General features: G+C 41.9%; 1 protein-coding gene and 1 pseudogene across 1 annotated transcript in view; both read left to right on the forward strand.

Annotated features, from left to right (window-relative positions):
* SEMA3G (semaphorin 3G) overlaps positions 1-24,053 on the forward strand; it is a 137,124-nt gene that overhangs the window by 78,937 nt on the left and 34,134 nt on the right. The window contains exons 4-7 of the mRNA XM_061617928.1: positions 8,109-8,228; positions 14,741-14,831; positions 16,646-16,762; positions 17,417-17,559. Coding sequence (XP_061473912.1) covers positions 8,109-8,228; positions 14,741-14,831; positions 16,646-16,762; positions 17,417-17,559 — 471 coding nt within the window. The remainder of the gene's footprint in view (positions 1-8,108; positions 8,229-14,740; positions 14,832-16,645; positions 16,763-17,416; positions 17,560-24,053) is intronic.
* LOC133382714 (5S ribosomal RNA) lies at positions 16,883-17,001 on the forward strand (annotated as a pseudogene).

Below are 24,053 nucleotides of genomic sequence, written 5' to 3' on the forward strand. Positions count from 1 at the left end.
CCCACCCATGTGCCCCACCTACCTCTCATGTTAATTGAATGACGTGCGCACATAGTGTGCATGCCTGCCATCAACCAAGATGGCTTCGGGGGCATTAGCCCCTTAGGGAAACCCCTGCTGCCATCCTTCAGGGCCCTCTCTAGGCTACAGAGGCCCTCAGCCAGGGCCCAACCTGGCCTCCCTCTGGCACTGGCCCTGCTGCACAGTGTTGATGCTCTTCCTGCTGTTTGCTTGAATGGGATACATCCTCTTGGTAGAGGGTCATCTGTGAATGAAAAATATATAAATGAAATCAGTGGAATTGACAGTATAATTATCTACTGGAAAACTAGCAAAGAAATAATTTGTGGTGCTAAAATGTTAATTACCAGAATCTCTGTCTTTCTTAAAAATAAGACTACACCTTGAAGGGACATTTGGAGGAATAATTAATTTCTTTTGAGTACATTTAGATCTCATCCATTTTGCTCTCGCCCATTTGTGTGATGACTTTTGTGATGTGTGACACTTACCTGACATTAATCAGACTTGTGTCTTACTTAATATTAATTCCTGCTTAGTCTTAACTGGGTACCAACTTTAGCCTGCAGTTGAACCCATTTACTAAGAGCAAAGGGTTATAGCCCTTTATTTAGTTCCCTTGAGGCACACAATTTATCAAAACAAAAACGTGGTACAGCTGAGATGGAGACCAGAGATAGGATATCACATGTTCTATTTGATGAGGTGATACAGAGGGAATGACTAGAGCAAAAAAGGCCAGGATAGAGTGGGAGGTGACTAAGCGCCTGTTTTTCTATAGCGATAGATGTAGTTCGTTTTCTGTGTTGTGAGATGGATATACCTTTAGAGTCCATTGGAATGTGGAGATGCCTTCAACAGTCTCCCTGACTTGTCTATGCTTATCTGCCAATGCTCGCTGCTCCGGAAAAGGGAGCAATTAATCCAGGTCAGACTTGTGAATGATCATTTGTCATCCTGTCATGTAACTAACTAAACTTCCTTTTTAAATGACGATTTTGTCCAGATCAAGGTTGTGTGTCTCCTTCATTTCCTGCCATTGTGCCCGCCTCTCCAATACATTTCCCCCTATATCTTAACCAGAACTGGAGGGCAGGTGATACTAGACCCCTTGCTATGCTGGATTTATACAGTATTTTTCCTTCTGGGGAAGAACATACAAAAAGCTTTGCTAGATCTAGTCCAGGCAGCACCTCATTTCCCAGAGTGGCCAACAGATGCCTATGTAAGCTCATCAGCAAGACCCAAGGGCAGTAGCTCTCTCCTGCTATTGAATCCCAGTGACTGGTATTCAGGAGCAAGATGCTTCTGATTCTGGAGGTAGCATACAGCCATATTGAGCAGGTTGCTGTGGATGATGAATTTGTCTAATTCCCTTAAAGCTGTCCAAGTTGGTGGCTATCACCACATCTTGAGGAAGTGCCACAGTTTAAGCATGTGCTGTGTAAACAGAGACTTCCTTTTGTCTGTCCTGAATGTCCCATTATTCAGCTTCATTAGATGAAGGTTAGAGTATTATGAGAGAAGAAAACTTGTTTCTATCTCCTTCCTCCACACCATGAATAATTCCATATACTGCTGTTAAGTTCCCTCTTATTCGCCTTTTTTTCTATGCTAAATAGCCCATACATTGCAGTCTTTCCTCATAAGAGAATTACTCCAGCCACCTGATCATTTTGGTTGCCCTTTTCTGCACCCTTTTCAGCTATACAATGACCTTTTTGAAGTTTGATGAAAAGAACTGTATACCATGATCCAAATGTGATTACACCATAATGTCATTATGATATTGGCAGGTTTTTTTTTAATCCCTAATATGGAATCCACATTTTTTCACAACCACCGCATACTGAGTTAATGTTTTACTTAAGCTATCCATCACGACCCAAAGATCCTTGTCTTGGTTAAGCTGTGCCAGCCTATATATATTGTTGGGATTTTTTTGCCCCCAATCCCTGTGCATAATTTTACACTTACTTGCATTTAACTGCATTTGCCATTTTAAATGCCCTTTCACCCTGTTTGGATCCTCATGAATCTTTTTTTAACCATCCTGAACAATCTGTTGTTGCCAGCAAACATAACCACCGCACTGCTCACCCCTAACTCCAGATCATTTATGAGCAAGTTATTAAACGCAGGTCCCAGTACTGATCCTTAAGGGACCCCACTTCCTATACCTCTTCATTGTGACAACTGCCCATTTATTGGTGCCTCCAGACTGTTAGTATTTTGCAGGAGGGAGTCAAATGCATACCAGAACTTGAACTTTGCACATTTAAAATGGATTACAGGGCTCTGTCACCCTACTGCAACAAACCCACTTTTTAAAAAAGGGGACTTTTGTGGTTTGGAAAGCGACAGGGAAATGCATTAAGAAGTATGGAATGAATGAATGAGTAATGGGAAGATGTGTAAACACCCCACAAGCAAATCAGAATGAGCCTTTGAAGGACTATCAATAGCTTTTAAAAAGTCTTAAGAACACAATGTCTGCTGGATCATCCCTATCCACATGCTTATTGACGAGATGTCATGGGGCGGGTCCCAGTGATGTCACTCCCCCAGGCACTTTCCAATCCCTTCCCCTGCTCTTCCTCCAAGCACTTTCCCAGTGCCCCCAATCAACCTTCTTTAGTCGATGCCTCACGTTGGGCTCTTACAGGCCTTCCTCCCACTCAACCCTGGGGGAGGCCTGGGCTCATTCACCACCCTTACCTCTCGCCTGCCTCTGCCAACTCCAGTGCCAGCCCTGGGCCTGGGAGAGTGGAGCTCCTGCTCTGCAATCACTGCCAGCATCATGACCAGACAGTGGTGGAGGATTACAGATTGGGAGCTTCTCCCTCTCAGGTAACAGCCAGCAGCTGATGTGGCCTATCTACACCTGGTTGCACTGCATCTTCGCATCAATGTGCGATGCCTTCCATCACCCGAGATGGCGGCGAGGATGTAGGTAAAGATGTATAAGCTGGAGTGACCAGTGTAGCATCGGCAGGTCTCCGGGCAGCCAGGCAAGTCATCCTAGAAAACCAAAGATTGGGATGACTTGACCGGAGACCCAGAGAGCACCCCTGCAAACTGGAGTCTCTGAGTAAAAACTGGAGACATGGTAACACTGCTATTGACACTCTTAAAGAATTCTAAAACGTTACTGATACAGGGCTTGCTTTTGCAAAAAAACATGTTGTTGTTTCTTTTCCAGTGAAATGTTCTATATTTTTGATAATTTTATCTTGAATGATGCTTTCTACCAGTTTACCCAGAACAATTGTAGCTATCTGGCCCGTGATCTGGATCCCCTGGATCTCTTTTTAAAAATTGGCGACTTTCTAGTCTTTAGGTACAGAGACTGGTCTTAGGGGGAAATTCCATGTCTTTGATGGAAGATCAGCAGTTCACATTTGAGTTGAGAAACCTCAGGTGGATAATATCTAGACCCTGTGATTTGTTAATTTGCCAGTAAGGCTTAGAACTTCATATCTTGTCATCACTATTTGCCTCAGTTTCTCAGACTCCCTTCTTGAAAATGTCAGTGTAGGCATGGGTATCTTGCCCTATACTTTCTGCTATGAAAAGAAATTCAAAGAAGTCAGCTTCTCTGCAATCTCCTTATCCTCCTTTAGCACACCTTTTGACTCCCTTCTCATCCAGGGGTCCAATAGCCTCCCTAGTCAGTTTCCTGCTTCATATATATTTGAAGATTTTTTAATGTTGATATTAATGCTTTAGTAATACGCTCCTCAAATTCTTCTCTCTTTGCATCCCTTCTCATCTGCTTGCTTTTCTTTTGCCAACACTTAGCTTCCTTTTTGTTCTCCCAATTTGGACAAGACTTCCATTTTCTAAAGAGGTTTTGTTCTTGCCTTTAACAGCAAAATGGAGGAGATGGTAAACTTTCAGATAGTGACGGGTGGTTTGGGAATCTTGCTCAGGTGGTAAGGGAGATGGCCATCACATTTCTGTATTGTGAAACACCATGTAATGTTAGGTTATAATTTAAGAAACATTCCTTTACTGTAGGACATTGACTAATCCTTTCAAACTAGTAATTTGTAGACAATGCCCTAAATTCACATGGAGCTGTTGGAGCAGAGGAAATTCCAAGTCTTCTGAACAAAATGTTGACTTGGGCCACATTCACACCATACATTTATTCCACTATTATTCCACTTTAAACAGTCATGGCTTCCCCCAAAGAATCCTGGGAAGTATAGTTTAAGGGTGCTGAGAGTTGTTAAAAGACCCCTATTCCACTCTGACAGTTGAGAAGAACAGTTGTCTCTTAACAGGAGTCTCTTAATTACTTCCAGCACCCTTCACAAACTACATTTCCCAGGATTCTTTGGGGGAAGTCATTACTGTTTATAGTGGAATAAATGTATGGTGTGAATGTGGCATAACTCTGCAGATAAAAGTTTTGGTTTATTTATGTCATTCATAAGCCACTTACTATGAAAAAGATCTCTAAGTGGTTTATGCCAGGCCTCATTTTGTGTTTTATCCTCATAGGCACAAAAATATTACATACCAAACTTTAAAATCACCACATCTATCCAAATAGCTATCTAGCACAGTGAATGTAAACTGGTCAAGGTTTCTTTGGGATTCTGTTCTGCATTTTGGTTTCTGATCCATGGTCTTCAGGCAGCTAGCGGTCTCCTGGAAGGAACCCAGTATTTTGGCACAGGATCTAGGCTGTCACTTCTCATGAAATTGAAAGGAGCCTCAGTATTTGTGTATGCCAACAACCTGTAGCTCTGAAATAGTTTGTTGTTCCCAAACTGTTTGTTCTAGAGCTCATGCCTTAATATGTAATCTGCTTTCCTTTAAACTACCTCTTTATTAATTAATTAATTTGTATCCCGCCCTTCCTCCCAGCAGGAGCCCAGGGCGGCAAAGAGCTAAAAACACTTTGAAACATCATAAAAACAGATCTTAAAATACAATAAAACAAAACAGCGTTAAAAACATTAAAACAACAACTTTAAAAAAGGGTTACAAACATTATTAAAAAACATATTAAGCAATTCTAACACAGACGCAGACTGGGATAGGTCTCAACCTAAAAGGCTTGTTGAAAGAGGAAAGTCTTGTTATTATTGTCTTAGGAAGGAGAGAACAATTATTCCCTGTCTCCTCTGAGGCAGTCTGTTGCATCAGGTTTCCCTTTGGAGGACTTCTACTTCTCAGCAATATTAACGTAAGTCTTGGGATTTACATCATAATTTTATTATTAATCCATAGTTCCTATTATTTATACAGCATTAAAAAAAAGTAAATAGATATTACAATGATTTTGATACATACTAAAGGCAAAAGAGATCAGAATTGAAGTGGGGGAAGCCCAGTGAATTTTTTAAAAAAAACGATAGGATTCTCAGATGCTGTCAAGGTTTGAGGTAGAGACAAACAAAGTTTTTTTTTTAATGAAGCATTGTCAAGCCTATTCCTTGGTATGTCTGTGTAAAGATTCTGTTTTTAGCCCTATTGTAACAGTTGCTTCCTGTTTTCTGCTAACCTAACAACACTTACATAGCATATATCGTGGCTAATACAGGAAATCAGTGCACAAGGCAATATGACCTCACTTCCTGGCCTAAATGGATAATACAATGGGAATGAGGCAAGAGGTCACATGTACAGTCTGATGAAGGGAAGGACTTACATTGGCTAGAGTAGAGGGGCAGGGGACGTGGGGTATGTGCCAAACTGCCTTTTAAAAAAGCTGGAATTTACTGCCTGCTTCTACAATAACAAAGAAGGCCTGATGCCTGGCTGGGCACTGTACAATGGGAATTGATCACGTGAACTTGGAGAGAAGAAGGAATTGTAAGACTCAGGGAGACAGTAAAGATACAAGCCTCATGGGAATGGCATTGTTCTATATACTTGTATGTGGAACCAGAATCTTTGAATGATGATGTCGGTCCCTAGAGGATTGAAAGCCCCATATGGTTTACATCGGCATGTATGACTTCCTGCTATTTTGATCCTGAGGGAGGGTGGGAAAAGGACTGATGTACTCCAGGGCTTATCATTGTTACTGACTTTGACTCAGGGGACAATGCTGGCAAGTGCAATATGATATCTGCTTTCATTCTGTATTGTTTTGGTTATACTGCTTCCTTTTTGTGCTATAGTCATTATTTAATGAGTTCTTTGGTTAGTTAAATAATAGTTTAATCCTGCTCTTCAGCCAGAAAAGGCTCCCAGAGCAGCTTCCAAATCACCAAGAGAGAATCCTGCCCTTCGGCTTGCAATCTAAAAAGACACAACACAAAAGGGAAATGGATTAGGAGGGAGAAGGAAATAAGCAAGCTCAGACTGAAGTTCTTAGGGGTCACTCTAATCACCAGTTGGGATGGAAAGGTTCAAGGAGAGGTGGCACCAGAAGTTGCCAGTCTCTCAGCTTCATTGATGGAGTGTGTCACAGCACTCCAGCTTCCCTGGGACCTGTACCGTGGTGAGAAGAAAGTTCCAACCAATCAGAGTATACCTCTCTGCTTGCCCACCCTGTTAAAATTTCTTACTGCCCCCAGGTGAAAGTTTTTGTTTTTCTACAAGGCTTCCTTCCACTACCCAGCCTAAAATGTCTCTTGTGTCTCCTGAAAACATTTCAAAATAGTGTAGAACCTGGCTTGGACATGGGCTGGTATTAGAAAAACAGAGACTGCAAAGGTTTGAATTAAGATTTACTAAAAGTTTACTGACAGGATAAAAAAATTGTTCTTAGGGAAAGGGTTTTAACATAGGAATAGTTACAGGAAACAAGCATATCCCTCCAGTGGAGCAAAAGAACAGTCAAATAAAAATAGGTTTAAATGCCATTCCCTCCAGCTAAAACACTCCCTGTCAATGTTTGACAGGCTGCAGTTCTTTCAGTGTTAGATGTACTTGTTCCTTTGTCCGAGATCACACCTTGATTTGAATGCCAAAGCAAGACAGGGCCAGATATAGCTACGGTGACGTAGGGCTCATCTACACGGTGGCTTAGTGTGTGTTCTGTACTATTCACATCCCCTTTTAATTTGCATGGTTCACATGATGTTACTGGCAGACAGAAGCTATCACGCTGTTTCCCCCTGTAAATCCGTACTAACCCAATCCTCTGATAATACAAAAAAGGAAGGAAAAAACGCCTTCACTCTGTATCTCCAGTGCTTGCAGAAGCTTTGCTCCGATGCTTTTAGGTGGGTGTGTCAATCGTTCTCCTCTCCACGTCCACTCCCTCCTCCTCCTCTCTTCTATCATTTCATTTACTGTAGGCTAACAACTTCCAGCAGCTGTTTCCCGTTCTGCAAGCCTGTTTTATGTTGCTGCAAACAGTGCCTTATTTTTCTTTCCCCCCTAACTTGTGTGCAAAAGCATAACACTGCTTAAACAAAGATTTGTATTTCAGCTGTACTGTACTAGTGAAAATACAAATAATCGCACTTCCAGGTGTTTTTTAAAATGAAACTCGTAGAACAAACTGAGCATACTTGGTTGCCAGGTAACCAGAGGGAATGGAAATGTTAAATTAGAGGACGTGGTCATTAGGAAACTGTGCGATTGATCCTTCTCTTCAGTGTGATTAGAAAACACCATGTTTGCAGCTGGCATTGAGCCCTTACTGTGGATGGTGCAAATAGAAAATGGAGGTAAAAACAGCATATTTAGTACAAAGTAATGCTCCCATGTGTATAAGCCTTTACTTGCCCAACACTCAACATATTCAAGGAAATAGAGGGACTTAAATCCTACTTACAAACAGTGCCTACATGTAATTCATGCCAATTTGAGCCCTGGACAGGTCAGTTTTGACAAGTTAACCTTATAAACCCCAAACAGACATGCAAGATTTATAGTTTTACATAACATAACAGTCCATTTCATCCACAGTGACCCTGTATCTCTTCTGTTTCCTCTCCTGTGGCAGTCTGATTATGCTCTGATATAGATGTCCATCCTCCCCTGTCACCCCATTATAGTCAACACACACACACACACACACACACTCTTAACCACTATTCCTAATTTTGATTATTGTTGACAGTTTCGGAGGCTCAGACAAAACATCACAAATCCTAATCTCTATTTGTTTCCAGACGGAATGTGCCAACTACATCAGAGTGCTTTATCCTCTAAATCGAACACACCTATTGGCTTGTGGGACTGGAGCTTTCCACCCAATCTGTGCTCTCATCTATGTGGGACAACGAGGAGAGGTAAGGAAGGATGCATGTAAGTACTTTGTTCTCAGTGATGATGTTAGGACTGTGTTTAGTATGGCTCTATAAATGTATGATGTGGGAAGATCATTGTGGAGGAATGCAAAGCTATATGGTTCCTGCCATGGAAGGCTTACATTAGGGGCAGGTAGAGTGGGATCTCCTGGTAGATCTCTGGGTGATCTGCCATAGATTGGCAAAAGTTTCTAACTCTCAATAGTTTAATGATGTAAGTAAAAGTTCTAAGTTAAATGTCTGATATTGCTGACCTTGTGCTAATCACTTATCTCTTCAATTCAGTGTTCCCAAAAGGAGTATTAATTGGTTGCCTTTGACCATACCTTTGTGCCAATCTGCTGGTCACTTTGAGAGATTTGTGTTAGAATCCCTGTTCTATAGTAAGTAACTCAAATGCAGATGTGCATTTGTAATACAATGTATGTTTCGTAGGGTGCTGTTGGTAATTGACTTTGCTCTTAAGCCCATATTTTGTGGGAAATTCCACTGTTCAATAGGTAGAATACTGCATAAGAAAATAAGATGAGCCCTGTTGGATCAGGATATAGTCTAGCATCCTCTTTCCTACAGTGTCCAATCAGATGCCAATGCTGGACTAGATTGACCAGGGTTGGGAATGTTTTCCAGCCAGTAGGCTGGATTTTGACTTTTCTCACCATCCCCCACAGGCCACTTTGGCAGTCATCTAATGTCATCATGATGTCAGGTGACAGCTTGAAAGGGGCTCACTGATCGGCACTGAAAGTGAGCCCTTCTGATCAGCTGATTGTCATTTGACAGTGTTCATCAAAGGGCTTGCTGTAAGCTCACTTTATCCTCTTGCATTCAGTCTGGCTTCAAACCATGCCTGAAAACAGCCTCTTTTTTTCCTCTGCAGATCAGCAGACTGTCAGCAGAAGGAACATGTTTGAACCCACACCACACCTGAAAATGGACTTCAAAGCTGCTTATAGTGCACCCCTTTAAAGGTGTGCTGTCAATGAAAGCACACCTTCAAAGGGGCTTGTTGACAGCCCCTTTGATCACAGCAATCTCCTCTTGAATGCACTAGGGAGTTTTCAAAGGGGACAACAAGGGGGCAAAGGAACAATTGGGAGCTCACTTGAAGCTTCTGGTGTTTCCTTTATAGCTACGGCCTTATCTTTCCAACACCTGAAATCACATATGACATCAGGTGTGGAGCAGGTGAGCATGGTTTGGGGAAAATGGCTTCTGAAACAGAGGTTCCCCATGCTTGAGATAGATCTTTGGCCTGATCCATCAGGGCTCCTTTCACATTCTTATATGTAATAGTCTAACTCATCTAATACGCTCCCCTATACACTCTCCACATCCAGTACAACAGCTTCCACTGTATCCAGATGTTTTGGATGACAATTTCCATCAGCCTCGGCTAGTATGGACATGTTGGCTGGGGTTGATGGGAGCTGCAGCCCGAAACATCTGGAGGGCACCAAGTTAATGAAGACTGCAATATACTGTCAAAGGTTGAATAGTGTATCATTAGAACCACATTAGAAAGACTTCATGGAACTGTGCTCAACATACCAGTGAAGTTGTATTGTACCCTAAGTTATGGGACATAATCAGTAACTTATCCCTCCTTTGTTGGCTGTGTTGTGTGATGTGACATGGGAAGTTCTATGATGTGTTGTGGAGACACCCCCTGGTTTGTTCGTTTTTAGGGTTGAGATTTTCACCAAGATCTCCAATACTGTAATTCAACCAGCGAACCCTGACCCTGCTATGGGTCAGGTTTTTTTTACTTTTTATTTCCCCCGTTACTCAGAATAACTTCTTTTCCACAAAGATTTGGTTCCTTTTAAACTGAGTCTTAAATAGCAATAGCCCATCACTGGAATTCTCTGCACTTTACAAAACAAACAAACCTAAGAAGGGCTGGTTGGATAAAGTGTGACAGCTGACACTATCTAAAAAGCTGACATAACAGTGCAGGGTCTTGTGGGGAGTGGCATAACAGGGTCACTTTGTCAATACCTGGTGTCTCTTGATAGCATGTGTGAACGTTGACACACTAAGGCCTCCTATCAGCCTTCAGGAGAAACCTCCCAAGGCTGCCCCGTGGCAACTCCTAGAAGATGCATGGACATGTTTACTGTTCCAGATGCCTTCACAACATTTCAAACGTAAGGAAATAATGTACATGTGTACTTGCTTTGTTCATTTGTATGTTACTCTATTGAAAACAGTTTAAACATTTTTTTTAAAAAAGGTTGAACACTAGAATTTTCCATTAGAGATGAGCCCTATTCAGATGTTCTGCTTGCACAGGATTTGTCACATGAGGGGAGAGAGCAGGGGGCACTGCCTCGCCTCACATGTTTGCTCTGTCACATTGCTGGCTTCATTTCCTTCCACATGTTTGGAAGCCAGTCTTCTGTAACAGGGAGCCTTTTCTCCTTATATACATCACCTCCTGCCCCGGTACGATATGAACCCAGGTTCTAAAGCATGTGGGGAGTCTACAAAAGTCTGGAAGGTTTCCTGTTGCAGGTTCCCTACCCATGATGGAGGGCAATGAAGGAGTGGGTAGGTATCCTTGATTTCTCCCTCATTGCATGAGGCTCAAATGCCTAAAGAGGACTCGAGGCTCAGGAACTTTCTAGCTTTGCGTTTCCTCAACCTCAAATCATTCCACATCATACATTTATACTGCCATAGAGTCTGATTTAAGGCTTATGTTTCTTAAGCAGAACCCCCCCCAATTGCCCAATAAACCATTCTCTAAGATCTGCTGCACTTAGTCTTCTTGCTGCTATATAGCTTAACATGGCTGGTCTTGTGGAATTTGTCCAACCACACAAGCATTCAGCACAGAAATGGGTTTGGTGTCTATTACCCTGGCAGGCTGATTGATGCTCAGTTGCATATCTAAAGTCAGCTCATGCTATCTTTCCCCCCATTTTTTAAAAAAGAGATCCCCTCTCCTTTTTTTGGACACTCGCTCCAAGCATATTCTGTTAGCTCCATGTGCTATTTGCAGGGAAGAAGGAACAAGAAAGATGATTACATAAAGAAAAAATAGAGCTTAAAATGGGGAGTAGTGTCAAAAACCAAGGAAGAGGCAGGTGAAGTGAGACCTCAACGGCTGTCACCTGAAGAGGAGCAGCATAGCATGAATAATTGGTATTAAACCACCTGTCTCTTGAGGACAGGGTGGCGGTGGTGGTAGACATGACTTTTCTCCCTTTGCAACAATGCTTGGCTGCCTCATGTGAGAACTACAAGTACGGCTGGCTAACTTCACAGCTGGGAGAGTCTAGAAGCTATTATATATGTGTGTGTGTGTGTCTGTGTGTATATATATATATATATATCTGTGGGTGGCATTTCTTTTTCCCTTCAGCCTTTTAATTTTGCTCTGAGTCGTTGCTCATAAATCAAGCTGGCCTTAGCAGGAGGGTCATCCAGTCTCACTTGGGAGGATTCAGCGTTCAGAAGCTTTTATTGAGTGGATGAAATAAAGGATCCTTTCAGCACAGCTGTTTATCGTGAGCAAAGGGAATGGTCAGACTACCCCTCTGATATCTCACACCATAACTATATCTGCTCACCCCTCCCACAGTAAACATTCATCCTGATTTCACCATGGTATTGAGATGGGTAGCAAAATACAATCAGGACCCTGTGGTGGTGGTGCTGCTGCAGTATGTCAGCAATTTATCAAGGCTTTGCCTTGGCCTTATCTTGGCATGCAAACTGCATTGGTGATATACTAATATGTTTTGGTGTGGGTGGACAATTGCGGGCCTGATGAAGACACATAATTAGGCAGCTTGAAGAGGTTGCTTTGTCTCTCCAAGTGGATAACTGGCAGGCAGGCAAACAAGCAGATGTAAAAAAACCTGTACAAGCTGTTTCAACATTGCAAAGCAAGAGGGGCATAACACAGGTTCCCAGCATCCTTAAGCCCATAGCCTTCACATACGTTCCTTTTTAAATGGGGCTGAAATGCTAGATTTGAGGGCTAAAGAGAGCTATTGCTTTGAATTAAAAGGAAAATCTAAAATTCCAGGCACTGAGGTTCCAGCTCAAAAGTGTACAGCTAAAAATATATCTCCCAGCATGGAGCAAACTGTTCAAAGGCTATAGCAAGCAGTTTAAAGGTATATCAGTACATTATGGCCTCATCTACATAGGATTTTACAGTGTGTCTGGTGCTACTTGCATCCCCTTTTAGTTTGCGTGGTTCACATGAAGTTACTGGCAAACAGAAGCTATAATGAATTTTCCCCTTGTAAATCCATACTAACCCAATCCTCTGATAATACAAAAAGGGGAAAAAGTCTTCACTCTGTATCTCTAAGGCTTGCAGAAGCATTGTTCCAATGCTTTTAGGTGGGTGTGTCAATCGTTCCCCTCTCCACACCCACTCCCTCCTCCTCCCTTCTTTCATTTCATTTCCTGTGGACTGAACAGAAACTTCCGCTTCTCTCTCCCATTCTGCAAACTTATTTTATGTTGCTGCAAATGGTGCCTTTATTTTCTTCCCCCCCAACTTGTGCACAAAAGCATGACACTGCTCAAAGAAAGATTTGTATTTCATCTGTATTGTACCAGTGAAAATACAAATAATCACACTTCCGTGGTGTTGTTTTTAAATGAAACTTACTTGTAGAACAAACTGAGCGTGCTCAGTTGCCAAGTAAACAGAGGGAGTGGAAATGTTAAATTAGACGGCATGGTCTTTAGGAAACTGTGTGATTGATGCTTCCCCTCAAGTGTGACTAGAAAACACCATGTTTGCAGCTGGCATTGATCCCTTACTGTAGACGGTGCAAACAGAAAGTGGAGGTAAAAACAACACCTTTACCACAAAGTTATGAGCCCTATATCTCCTGAGATTGAACCTGAGAGAGAAAGTTTTCCCCCTCTTTCATTATACCTGAACCTTCATCCAATGAAGCTGAATGGTGGAGGATTCAAAACAGACCAAAAGTAGCTAATTCTTCACTCAGCACACAGTGAAACTATAGAATTGGCTCCCAGTAGATTTAGTGATGGCTACCACCATCTTTATGGCTTTGAAAGGGGATTAGAGGATAGGGCTGTCGGTGCCTACTAGTCCTGATGATGGCTGTGACAGCTGTCAGGATTAGAAGCACTATGCCTCTGAAGACCAGTCACTGGAAGGAATAGCAACAGGAGATAATTATTGCCCTCATGGCCTCTTGTGGGCTTTCCATAGGCTGACCACTGTGGGAAACAGGATTCTGGACAAGATGGGTCTTTGGCTAGATCCAGCAGGGGTCATTATATATTCTTAGGATGGTCTGTAGTGCTGGAGCTAAAGTGTCATAATTGCTTGCCTTCTGAAAAGTTGACACAAAGCAGAAGCTTTGCACTAGAATTCCCCCCCCCAACCCAGAAGGTTGGTATGAGAAAGAACTCTTTTCTCATTTTGGGGTAAGAATTTTCAAGAGCCTCCACCTTCTCCCTGCCCCCTCACTCCCACTGGGAAATACATAAATTTAGGCTAGATTGTAAAATAATTCCCTGACATGCTGGAGAAAGGAGGAGCTGAGCTGCTGAGCACTTCTGAAAATCTGACTGACCCAAAAGGCTCATCTTATTCTGGCAGAGATTTCTCTTTTACTTGTCCCAGCTGTTATGTTCATGGGTTTGTCTGTCATTTTCCCGAAACTATGCGTGATAATTTAACTTACAGGAGTAAGACAGGAAAGCAGAATAACACTCAGTATGTGTATACACATTTAAAGTACAGGCATACCCAAAGAATCCTGGGAACTGTAGTTTGTGAGGGTGCAGGAAGCTGTAACTCTGTGAAAGGCAAAACAACGTCCCTACCATTCTTTTTTGGGGGGGAGGGAGGGCTGTGCTTTACATGTATTGTGCCTACACATCCTCAGACCACTGTTAGTAATTTTCTGTGTAACCAAATCTGAAATAAGTACAATTCCTCTGCCAAAAAGCATGACACACAAAATGATTTCAATAATAAAAAACTTCAAGACCTGTCAGTACTGAGAAAGATACAGGTTTAATAATGTGCTCACACTGAGGGCATAACTACATGTCGTGCTAATTGCATCATTTACAATCACACCAACATTTTTCTTTATTGAAATAATAAAATAAAATAATAGAGGTATACCCCTCTGATTTTTTTTAAACTTAAGTGTGCAGGAAAGAGAGGCTTAACGTTTCACTCTCCCTCCCCATCTCAAAGAAAATGGCCCAATGAGGGCTTTTTTCCAGGAGATGGGATGTTGTTGAGATCAAGATGTGGAAGGAAAGGATTAAACCTCTTCTTTATGCATACTGCAGTCCCAAGATTAATGGGGGAGGGACTGCTCTTCCTCACATGCTCTCTGATGCATTACTCTAGTTTTTCTTCATACCTTCTACATGAGCATTTCTGCATCACCTCTAAATTTGAGACTACTCACCCATACAGCCGTGGTTCTATTTTGTTGAACTTATTTCATTTGTGTTCTTTCTCTCCCCAGCACGTGTTCCGCTTGGATCCTACCACTATAGAAAGTGGCCGAGGCAGATGTCCTCATGAGCCCAATAGGGCATTTGTGAGTGCTTTCATTGGTAAGTGCTAAATTAGATCAATGTGAGATTTTCACCCTATTATCAGAACATCAGCACAAGGCATCCAAGGCAGTTTACAATTTAAAACACTAAAACAGCAACTACAAAGTTACAAAACATTAAAAAGCAGATTTGTCTTGGCCAGTGAATGGCCACAGAAGCTGGTATCTGAGCTCCTTGCCTGGGCTTCACCTCTTTTGCATTTTCCCTCAGAGAACGTGGCTCTTTAAGGAGCCCCAGGGAAGGGGGTGGAAGGGCTGCCCAGCTATTCTCTCAGGCTGTTGTGGCCACCTCAAGGAGCTGATGACATGAGCTCCTGGTCTTTCTTGGGAGGGAAAAGCCTCTGCTGTGATATGACCTTACTATGTGCCAACTCCTGGCAGCAATAAGACTGCAAGCAAGCTACCCTCATAAACCCAAAATGTAGCCAGATGCTGTCTGCAGTGAAAATTGGAGGCTGAGCAGTGGAGGTTGTCCTGGCCTGTTTTAAAAGTGGCCAAAAATTGCACCTGCAGCCTAAAACTAATATAAAACTCAGTAGTTAATTATTTTTAGGAATATCTTTTGAGATTCTGAGACGCTTGGGGGTTGAACGTTCATTGGAGGCCTCCTTCCTTCTCAGCTGCAGTTTATGGTTTGTAAATTATTATTGTTGTGGTTATGATTATGATTGTTCATTTTCTTATCTGCCCTTCACCATAAGGTCCCATGACAGGTTACAGCAGTGTTGAGATGGTCCCTTTCATAGATGAGGCCAGTGCAGTTGCCTAGTTGTCTCCCTACCTCAGCCTTTCCCAACCAGTGTGCCTCCAGATGTTGTTGGACCACAACTCCCATCAGCCTCAGCCAGCATTGCCAATGGTCAGGAAAGATGGGAATTGTGGTCCAACAACATCTGGAGGCACACTGCTTGGGAAAGGCTGCCCTACCTCATAAAAGTGTGCCTGCTTCTTTGCTATATTTCATCAGATGAACTTACAGCATACACCAATCATGTGTTGCATAACCAACATTTGAACTAGGAAATTTGGTCTCTGAAAGGAGGGGAATCTGACAATGTGTCCTCACTTAGGATTCATATATAACTTTAAGATATGGTATATTAAACTATAGTTGGCATTATGTTTGAGCCCTGGCTAGCAGCTTAATTATGGTTTGTTTACTGCCAACAGAACATGATCTGAAGCCATAGTTTGTTGTTGGCTTACAAACTTTGGTTTGTTTTAATGATGGCTTGATGTTGTTTGAGAACCTTCCTTAGCCACAGTTTGTTTGGCTGCCACCCCCACCCCCCGATGCTCACCAAGCAAAAAGGCACAAGGCAAGAGCAGCTAGAAAATCAACCGAATTTTGGAGAAACAAACCAGGGCTTGTTTGTGAGACAACTCATGGTTAACTCATGGCTTTTTAAACCATGGCTTAGCATTATGTGTGAATTGGGCCAAAGTCTCGTCTCTGGTGTAATTGTATAAAATAAGTTTACTTTTTTCTTTATATGGATTTTCAGCCAAGCAGCTCTTGTGCTGTCTGATAACTGATGTAATGGTCTTGCCCAAATCATGACCTTTGAGCCAAGCAGTATCCAACTGTTCTCATTAATTAATTAGGTGATTTCAGGCAAGCTAATCTCTCTCTGCCTCCCATCTGCAAATAGTTATGTACTTTATACAGTTGTCATAATATAAAATAATAATAATATATGGGAAGCTTTTTGAATATTCTAATATGCATTATAATGCTAAGTATTATTTCTCTCATTAACACAGGAATGGTGTGCAAGGACTTAGATTGTTTCTTTGGGGCTTCTTTCCTAGGTGGAGACTTGTATACAGGATTAACAGCAGATTTCTTGGGCAGGGACTCTGTGATTTTCCGAACTATGGGGCACCGCTCCCCTCTACGTACTGAGATGGACCAGCGGCTGCTTAATGGTAGGAGAATGGGATGAGAGGTGGAGTGAAGCCAAGGGTTATAATGAATTTGTACATGGAAAATAAGGGTGAGGTGGGGAGGCATTCATATATGCCCTTTTGGAATATATGCCTCTAAAAGGGCATGGCCACACTACCTTGAACATTCCTGATCTCGTGTGATCTCAGAAGCTAAGCAGGGTCAGGCCTGGTTAGTACTTGGATGGGAGACCGCCTGGGAATACCAGGTGCCGTAGGCTTAGAGGGAGGCAGTGGTAAACCACCTCTGAATACCTATCATGAAAACCCTATGAATATATCCAAAAAAGATTCATAGGGTTGCCATAAGTCGTAATCGACTTGAAAGCATATAACAACAATAAAAGGGCATTTTGTGTGCTACCACCATTGGCAATAGCTCCATCAACTACTTGTTTTTAGAGTCTGATTTTATTAGTATTTTCTTATCAATATTTTATTTTGTTTTATGTAAAGCACTTAGAAGCTTTTTTAAGAAGTAAAAGTTAAATAAAATATCTTGTTAAACAGAAGTAAATAAACAAACTATGCCAAGAGGCAGCCTGCAAAGATTATTATCTTTTAAGGTCTATGCCAAGCTGCAAACTGCTTCTAGTGGTTATCTTTCTAACATGCCTTACAATCATTTTCTTACAGGTCCCAAATTTGTTGCTGCATATCTGATCCCAGACAATGATGATGGGGACAATGACAAGGTCTACTTCTTCTTCACTGAGAAAGCAGCAGAGTCGGATGGCAAAAGCCGTGCCATCTTTAGCCGTGTGGGGAGGATCTGTGTGGTGAGTTCATGGGGTCATTTTTGGGTACAGAGTATGATGAGGCACTAGGAACAGAATGTATGGAGATCAATGGCTTGGTGTTCTACTGGATCGAAAGCTATATTAAAAGACATGAATGCTCAGTGTTGAACCAATGTTATAATTCTATGTGTTTTTCTCCTCTGTTGGATGCATGTGTTTGCATGTACGTATACTTGGCTGCATACATGTGATTTCTGTCCCACCAAATTAACTTGAAATATACTGCATGTCAGAGAACAACGCCACTCAGTTTTTCATGCTCAGTGGGTCTGCCAGGAACAGCCCTCATACTAAACAATTGAAAGAAAGTACCATGACCATACACTCATAACACCAGAGAGCTGTCTGATGGTTTTGCCACGGCAGAAAGCTCTATTTGACTTTGGCTCTGCTCTCTTGTTTGTTCTGAGTCTGTTTGCATCTGTCCCAATGGCTTGACTATGGCCAATGCCAATTACCCATTCCTAATGACTCTTGGGTTTCAGAACCAGCACACTCCCTGGAAATAACAACTGAGTGCACTAGCCGTAGGGGGGCTGGTGCAAAGCCAGTGAAAGGGGTTGCATTAGCCTTGGACAGGCTTAAATTAGGAGTGAGACAGATCTCCTTTGACTATTTTTGATGCATAAAGGGGGGCTTTCAGGGGAGCCAGCTTATTTCCTGATAACACACACACACTTTTCACACAGAATTATTGATCCTTTCAGGTTCAATGGACTGTAGCTATATCACTATTTTGTTTGTTTTAAAGTATGGTAACGATGTCACACAGCACAGCAGATGTGGTAACATGTAATGTCCATAATACTAGAAGGTCTATTTTGAACAAAAAATAAAATGCTCATAATTAAATGGAGCCTACTGCTTTCTACATGCAGTGCCTCCCTACAAAAATAACAATAAGAGTAGCCCACCAAAAAAAAGCCCCAGGCCCAAATATTACCAAGAAGGGAGGGTGCATTTTGAAGTGACAGGGAGGAGAAAATGTTCATAAATACATAATGGGCTCAGCTCTAAAATCAGATCAGCTTCTGTGTTGCCTTTGGTTCCTGATGAACAGCATAGTACAATATAGGAAGTCTATTTGGCATGCACAGCATTTCTAGACACTTCGGTCAAGGCACTGCCTGGCTTGAGAGGACTGCATAAATCTCTCATGAACGCAAGTGTTTCTTTTCCAGCCAAAGTTAGGAACATGGATTTTTTTTCTTGCTGTGATTCTTTAATGTGGTTTGGGGGGAAAGGGGGGGAGGGGGAAAACCTCCAAAGCCTTTGAATTCTTCAGTCTTTCATCCAAATGGAAATTCCCCAGTTTTCTATGCAAGTCACTTCCAATTTCAACCTTCCTTTTTTCCTAGATCTTTCTAATCACAGCTGTTTCACGCTCACTTTTGTTTTTCCAAAGGATTCCATCTAAGCTCTGATGGCCCTTCCACTTGTCTAGATTCCAGCACATCAACTGTATATCTTAATTTTACTGAAGACTTGTATTGCAAATAAATGGGCTAACTGCACCAATGATTTCTCATTGCCAACTGTTTTATGGAGAGCTGTGCATTCTTTTTTCAGAGATTTCTGTGAAGGCACTTTCCCAAAGGGAAATACTCTGAGCACATGGCAAACGAGAGGGCGTATGCCTTTTCCTGAGGGCATACCTGCCTGCCCGTCAGTCAGTCAGTCAGTCTCTCCCTCCCTCCCTCTCTCCCTCTCTCGGGCTTGAAGTCAATTCAGGCCTGTACTCATTAAGGTTCTGCAGGATTTCCAACTCTGAAGTTTTAAAGATCACCTTGTTCTACTTTGCGAATCTTCACCTAATTTTATTGGTTTATTCTCTGCAGCTTAATTTTATGCTCTGTTTATATTCTTGAAGGATTGTATTTCAACACTTTTACTGTAAGCTTCCCAGAGAACTCTGGTTATGGGGCGACATATAAATGTCATTAACAAGACATAAATAAGTTATTTGAAACTAGCTTAATTGCCATAACTTCCCCAAAAGGGTATATATAAGTTTTTGTTAGTTTTATGGAGGGGCTGAAGCTTGATGTATTAATTAAGTAGCCTTTTGAATTATGTTAACTGTATCTGCTTGATGTTTTCAGAAAGGAGAGAGACTTGGACAAGCTTTCTTTTTTCTTAACATTGCAACATGTACAGTAGCCCCTAACATTCCGCAGCAGCTCCTTGTTTTTTAAGGTGCTGAACTGGAATCAGCAGCCAGTTTCCAGGACAGCCAATTGCATGTGATGTTAAACATGTGGTTTAATACCATGCCTTATTTTTTTAACCCCCTCCCCTGCAAATAGCAGCTGTTGTGGTCAATCTGGGACCATGACAGCTTCTTGCAGTTAAAACAAATACATGTAATATTAAACCACATGTTGAATGTCACCTGTAGTTTGGCCTACAGATATACCATCAGCAAAGCTATGTGTTCATGACTTAAATATCCACTTTTGTATCTAGGTTTTGCCTGCATGATCAGTTGATTTCCCCTGCTTTTCTTAGGGTTGTGGGATAGCATCCTAATAATTTTGTAGGTATATGTTGAGTGTGGGGAAGAGGAGTGGGAGGACAGGCTCTTGGACTAGGCTGCTATTTAGGGAGGATGAGGGGGCATCCTTCCAGTGTTCTTAAATAATTTGTGCTTATTTCTCAGGAGCACCTGTATTTCTTTCTGGCCAACTTGCTGATTCTACTCATAGTTTTTATAATCAAATTACTGTTTTAATCTGCATTGAAGGCTAAAAATCGATTCTGAAGTGTAAAAAAAACGTAACTGCAACAAGAGCTTTTTGTAGATTCATCTTGAATATAGTTAAAAGTAGGCATTTAAATCTTTCAGAGAATCTTGCCCCATCTCTGTCTGCAGTGGCACCTCTGCCCAGGTCTAGTTAGCTCAGTTTGTGATGAGCCATGGGCATGGGAAAATGCTGCCATTTTGCTCCCCACCACTTAACTAACATGACGGTGTTGTGGTGGCTAGATAGAGCAAAGCATCTCCAAGAGTGAGGGTGGTGACACATTACAGGCTTAAAATACAACAAGGCTATTTTTTCTCACTGTGTTTCAATTTGATTTTGAAAATCTGATGTCTCCAACTGCCTGCCTTCTGTACCCAGTTTCCCCACTGCTCTGCCAACCCCAAGTCCTACTGGTGGAGCTTTCATCCCTCCAACTCCACCCCCCTGGAAATAATTTTGTTGTTCCTCCGGGTGTTGGCACAGGGACTAATGGGCAGAAATAAGCATGGATTCCTCCCATCCTCTGCTGCCTCTTTTAAAAAAATGTTCGAGACTTGCAGTCCTAACCCATTAACCAGGAAGTAAGCACCAATGAATTCAATTTGGCTTACTGCTGAGTAGACATGCGAAGGATTGCAGTGGGCTGGCGGTGGATGGGAAATGGGATGCTTCTCCATGATACACACACACACTGCTGACATCAGGCATGTAGGACCACTCCCAGGAAATGTTTCCACTGTATACACTTGGGATTCACCATTCAGACAGTTTAAAATCAGAGTGAACCTGGTTTTGTTTATACCACATACAAACACAGTATTTCAGAAGTAACTAGTTAATTGTGGGTGATGTCATGTGTCCCAGATTCAAAGAACAGGGGTGACTACACTATAAGCCAACAAAGTGTTCCTACCCTGAGATTCAAGTGACTAGTTTCCCCAGAGAATGGATTGCCTCGAGTACAGGGAAAGGTAATCAGCTATAAGCAAAAGGGTAATGAGAATCAGCAAGGAAACATGGAAATGAAATCGTGCACAGTTTGCATTAAAAAGTTAGTATTATTTAACTTTTCATGAAGTCTTTACTATGAATAAGAATAGTATGAATAGCAACTTCTTTCAATGCTTCCTGGAAAAAAAAACTGCTTAGGCCTTCTAGCTCTTCTAAACAGCTGGCTTTGGGGGAGGGCCCTTCTACAGCTGCTTTTGGCCTGCTTTCTCTTGTGCAGACTTCCCAGTTCACTTTTTAGTCATTGCAGTACACCAGAGGTGGGCAGGCTTGGGGGTTCTACTTTGTCTTTTACTAGAATGGAGATAATAGTCAAGAAATCAGAAGAAGGCTAGGACTGGGGAGGGCAGCTATGAGAGAACTAGAAAAGGTCCTCAATTGCAAAGATGTATCACTGAACACCAAAGTCAGGATCCTTCAGACCATGGTATTCCCGATCTCTGTGTATGGATGTGAAAGTTGGACAGTGAAAAAGGCGGATAAGAGAAAAATCAACTCATTTGAAATGTGGTGCTGGAGGAGAGCTTTGCACATACCATAATTGGGTGTTAGAACAAATTAAACCAGAACTGTCACTAGAAGCTAAAATGATGAACCTGAGGTTACCATACTTCGGACACATCATGAGAAGACATGATTCACTAGAAAAGACAATAATGCTGGGAAAAACAGAAGGGAGTAGAAAAAGAGGAAGGCCAAACAAGAGATGGATTGATTCCATAAAGGAAGCCACAGATCTGAACTTACAAGATCTGAACCGGGTGGTTCATGACAGATGCTATTGGAGGTCACTGATTCATAGGGTCGCCATAAGTCGTAATCGACCTGAAGGCACATAACAACAAAAAAGAGCCCCAAGATCCACCAAATGGAGCCAGGGAAAAAGACACACACTTAGAATTAAAGAATTGTGATCCCAAGCTAATCCCAAATTCAGTACCAAAACTGAAGTGAACTCACAGTCCACACTCACAAAAACCTCTTCTGATGATCCCCTCCCAGCTTTCTTCATTTCAGCAGTATAATTTAAGTGTGTATGTCATTTTCTTGTTGCATCATTAAACATTTGGGAGTTGGAAATCTTTCCGGATCTTCTTCAAATAACCCAGGGTTCTACCTGTAGATCTCCAATCTGTCTTCTACCCCAGTGCCAGACTAGAGTCAATCTCAACTGGGTCTTCTTTTCCCACTGATTCTGCCAAGCCCATTCCTGTGGTTTCACTAGACAGTAGAAAGGGACAGTGGGCTACCCCTGCACTACAGAGCAGTCTTTTATGATGTACATGACCGGACAGGCAATATCATGGAGATGTCCACTGTGAATCAGTGGTATGTGAGCATGTTTTGCAGCAGTTTTTGCCATTACAGCAGCATTATCAAATGCTCCAAAGTGTACCACCAACCACACATACTTGAGGATAGTAGTGTGGAGTAGCATCAGTGACAAAAATGACAACTCAGACAGCTTCTAACCCACCACCCAGCACATTTGAACTGACCCTTTATGTTAATGTTAGGCTTTGCATGTCACAAACACTACAGCCCCTCCCCATTTTGTTGCTCCAGTCTTCTTACCTACTAATGAATCAGCATTCTGCTTCTACCTTATAATAATGTGTTTATGTATGCGATACTATCCCCCCTAAAAACATACCTTTAAATTATACTAACTGAATTGACACCATCCACTGCACACACAAATACTGCTTTCAAATCAACAGTGCATTGTTTTCTTGAAAGCAGAATGAACTTCTGTAATCAATGTTTAAGCAGACCTTGTTTAAACAAAGTTCAGGTGGTGAATTTTCCTCAAGAGTGATTTTCCCCCTCCCTCCCTCTCTCTCTGAAATGTAACATTGCTACTTTATTGATGTGGCTAAATGCTAAGCAGAAAGAGTTAAATAAATTGAGACAGCTTACACAAGTGTTGGAGAATTCTTCTCCTTGGGATCTTTTGCTGGGGGTCCTTGAATAAAATTGAAGACACAGGCTTGGAGCAAAAAGGTAGGCCTTTATGCTTACAAGCAGATGCAGGGCCAGCCTCCCAGGAACATCCAGGAAGGACTGCACTCAGGCACTGTGTGCAAGCTCTTTTATAGAGTACAATTACAGAAGGTGACAATGATTTCACCAATCTCATGAGTCCTTGCCCACATAACATCATTCCAAACCAATCAGAAAGCATTAGCTAACTCCAGTGGTGATTCCAAGATTCTGTCCATATCATAAATGTTACCATTGTCCTACTGTTTCTTCAAGACTAATGAATTTTGGTTCTAGTTGAAACAGTTACTATTGTGAATGTGCTTTTCAAGCATACTTGCTACATTCCGTATGCCATTGTTGCATTGTTTCTGATCAGTCAGGCTGACCAGGTACACCTGAAGATATTTGGACAAGTTCCCTGCATTAAGTTTGCCTCAATTCAGGGTGTTTGGGACTGTATGAACACCCCCAGTTCTATTCCTTTGCCATAGGGGTTATTGTGTCCTTATACTTTCTCAAAAATCCCATTTCCTTACTTATAAAATACACAACTCATGTAAGAGGATTTTGTTAAAACCCCTGCTCTACATTGTGAAACCACACAGACTAATGAAAAAGCTGAATGACTCTGGCTAACTGGTATCTTTTCAGCCTCAGAGATATATAGAGACAGGCAAGCAGGCCACCCCCTCATTTCTTAATGAAAACACCACCTTTTTCTTAATGAAAACACAC

Source organism: Rhineura floridana, chromosome 3 (genome assembly GCF_030035675.1).
Source record: "Rhineura floridana isolate rRhiFlo1 chromosome 3, rRhiFlo1.hap2, whole genome shotgun sequence".
Taxonomy (NCBI): domain Eukaryota; kingdom Metazoa; phylum Chordata; class Lepidosauria; order Squamata; family Rhineuridae; genus Rhineura; species Rhineura floridana.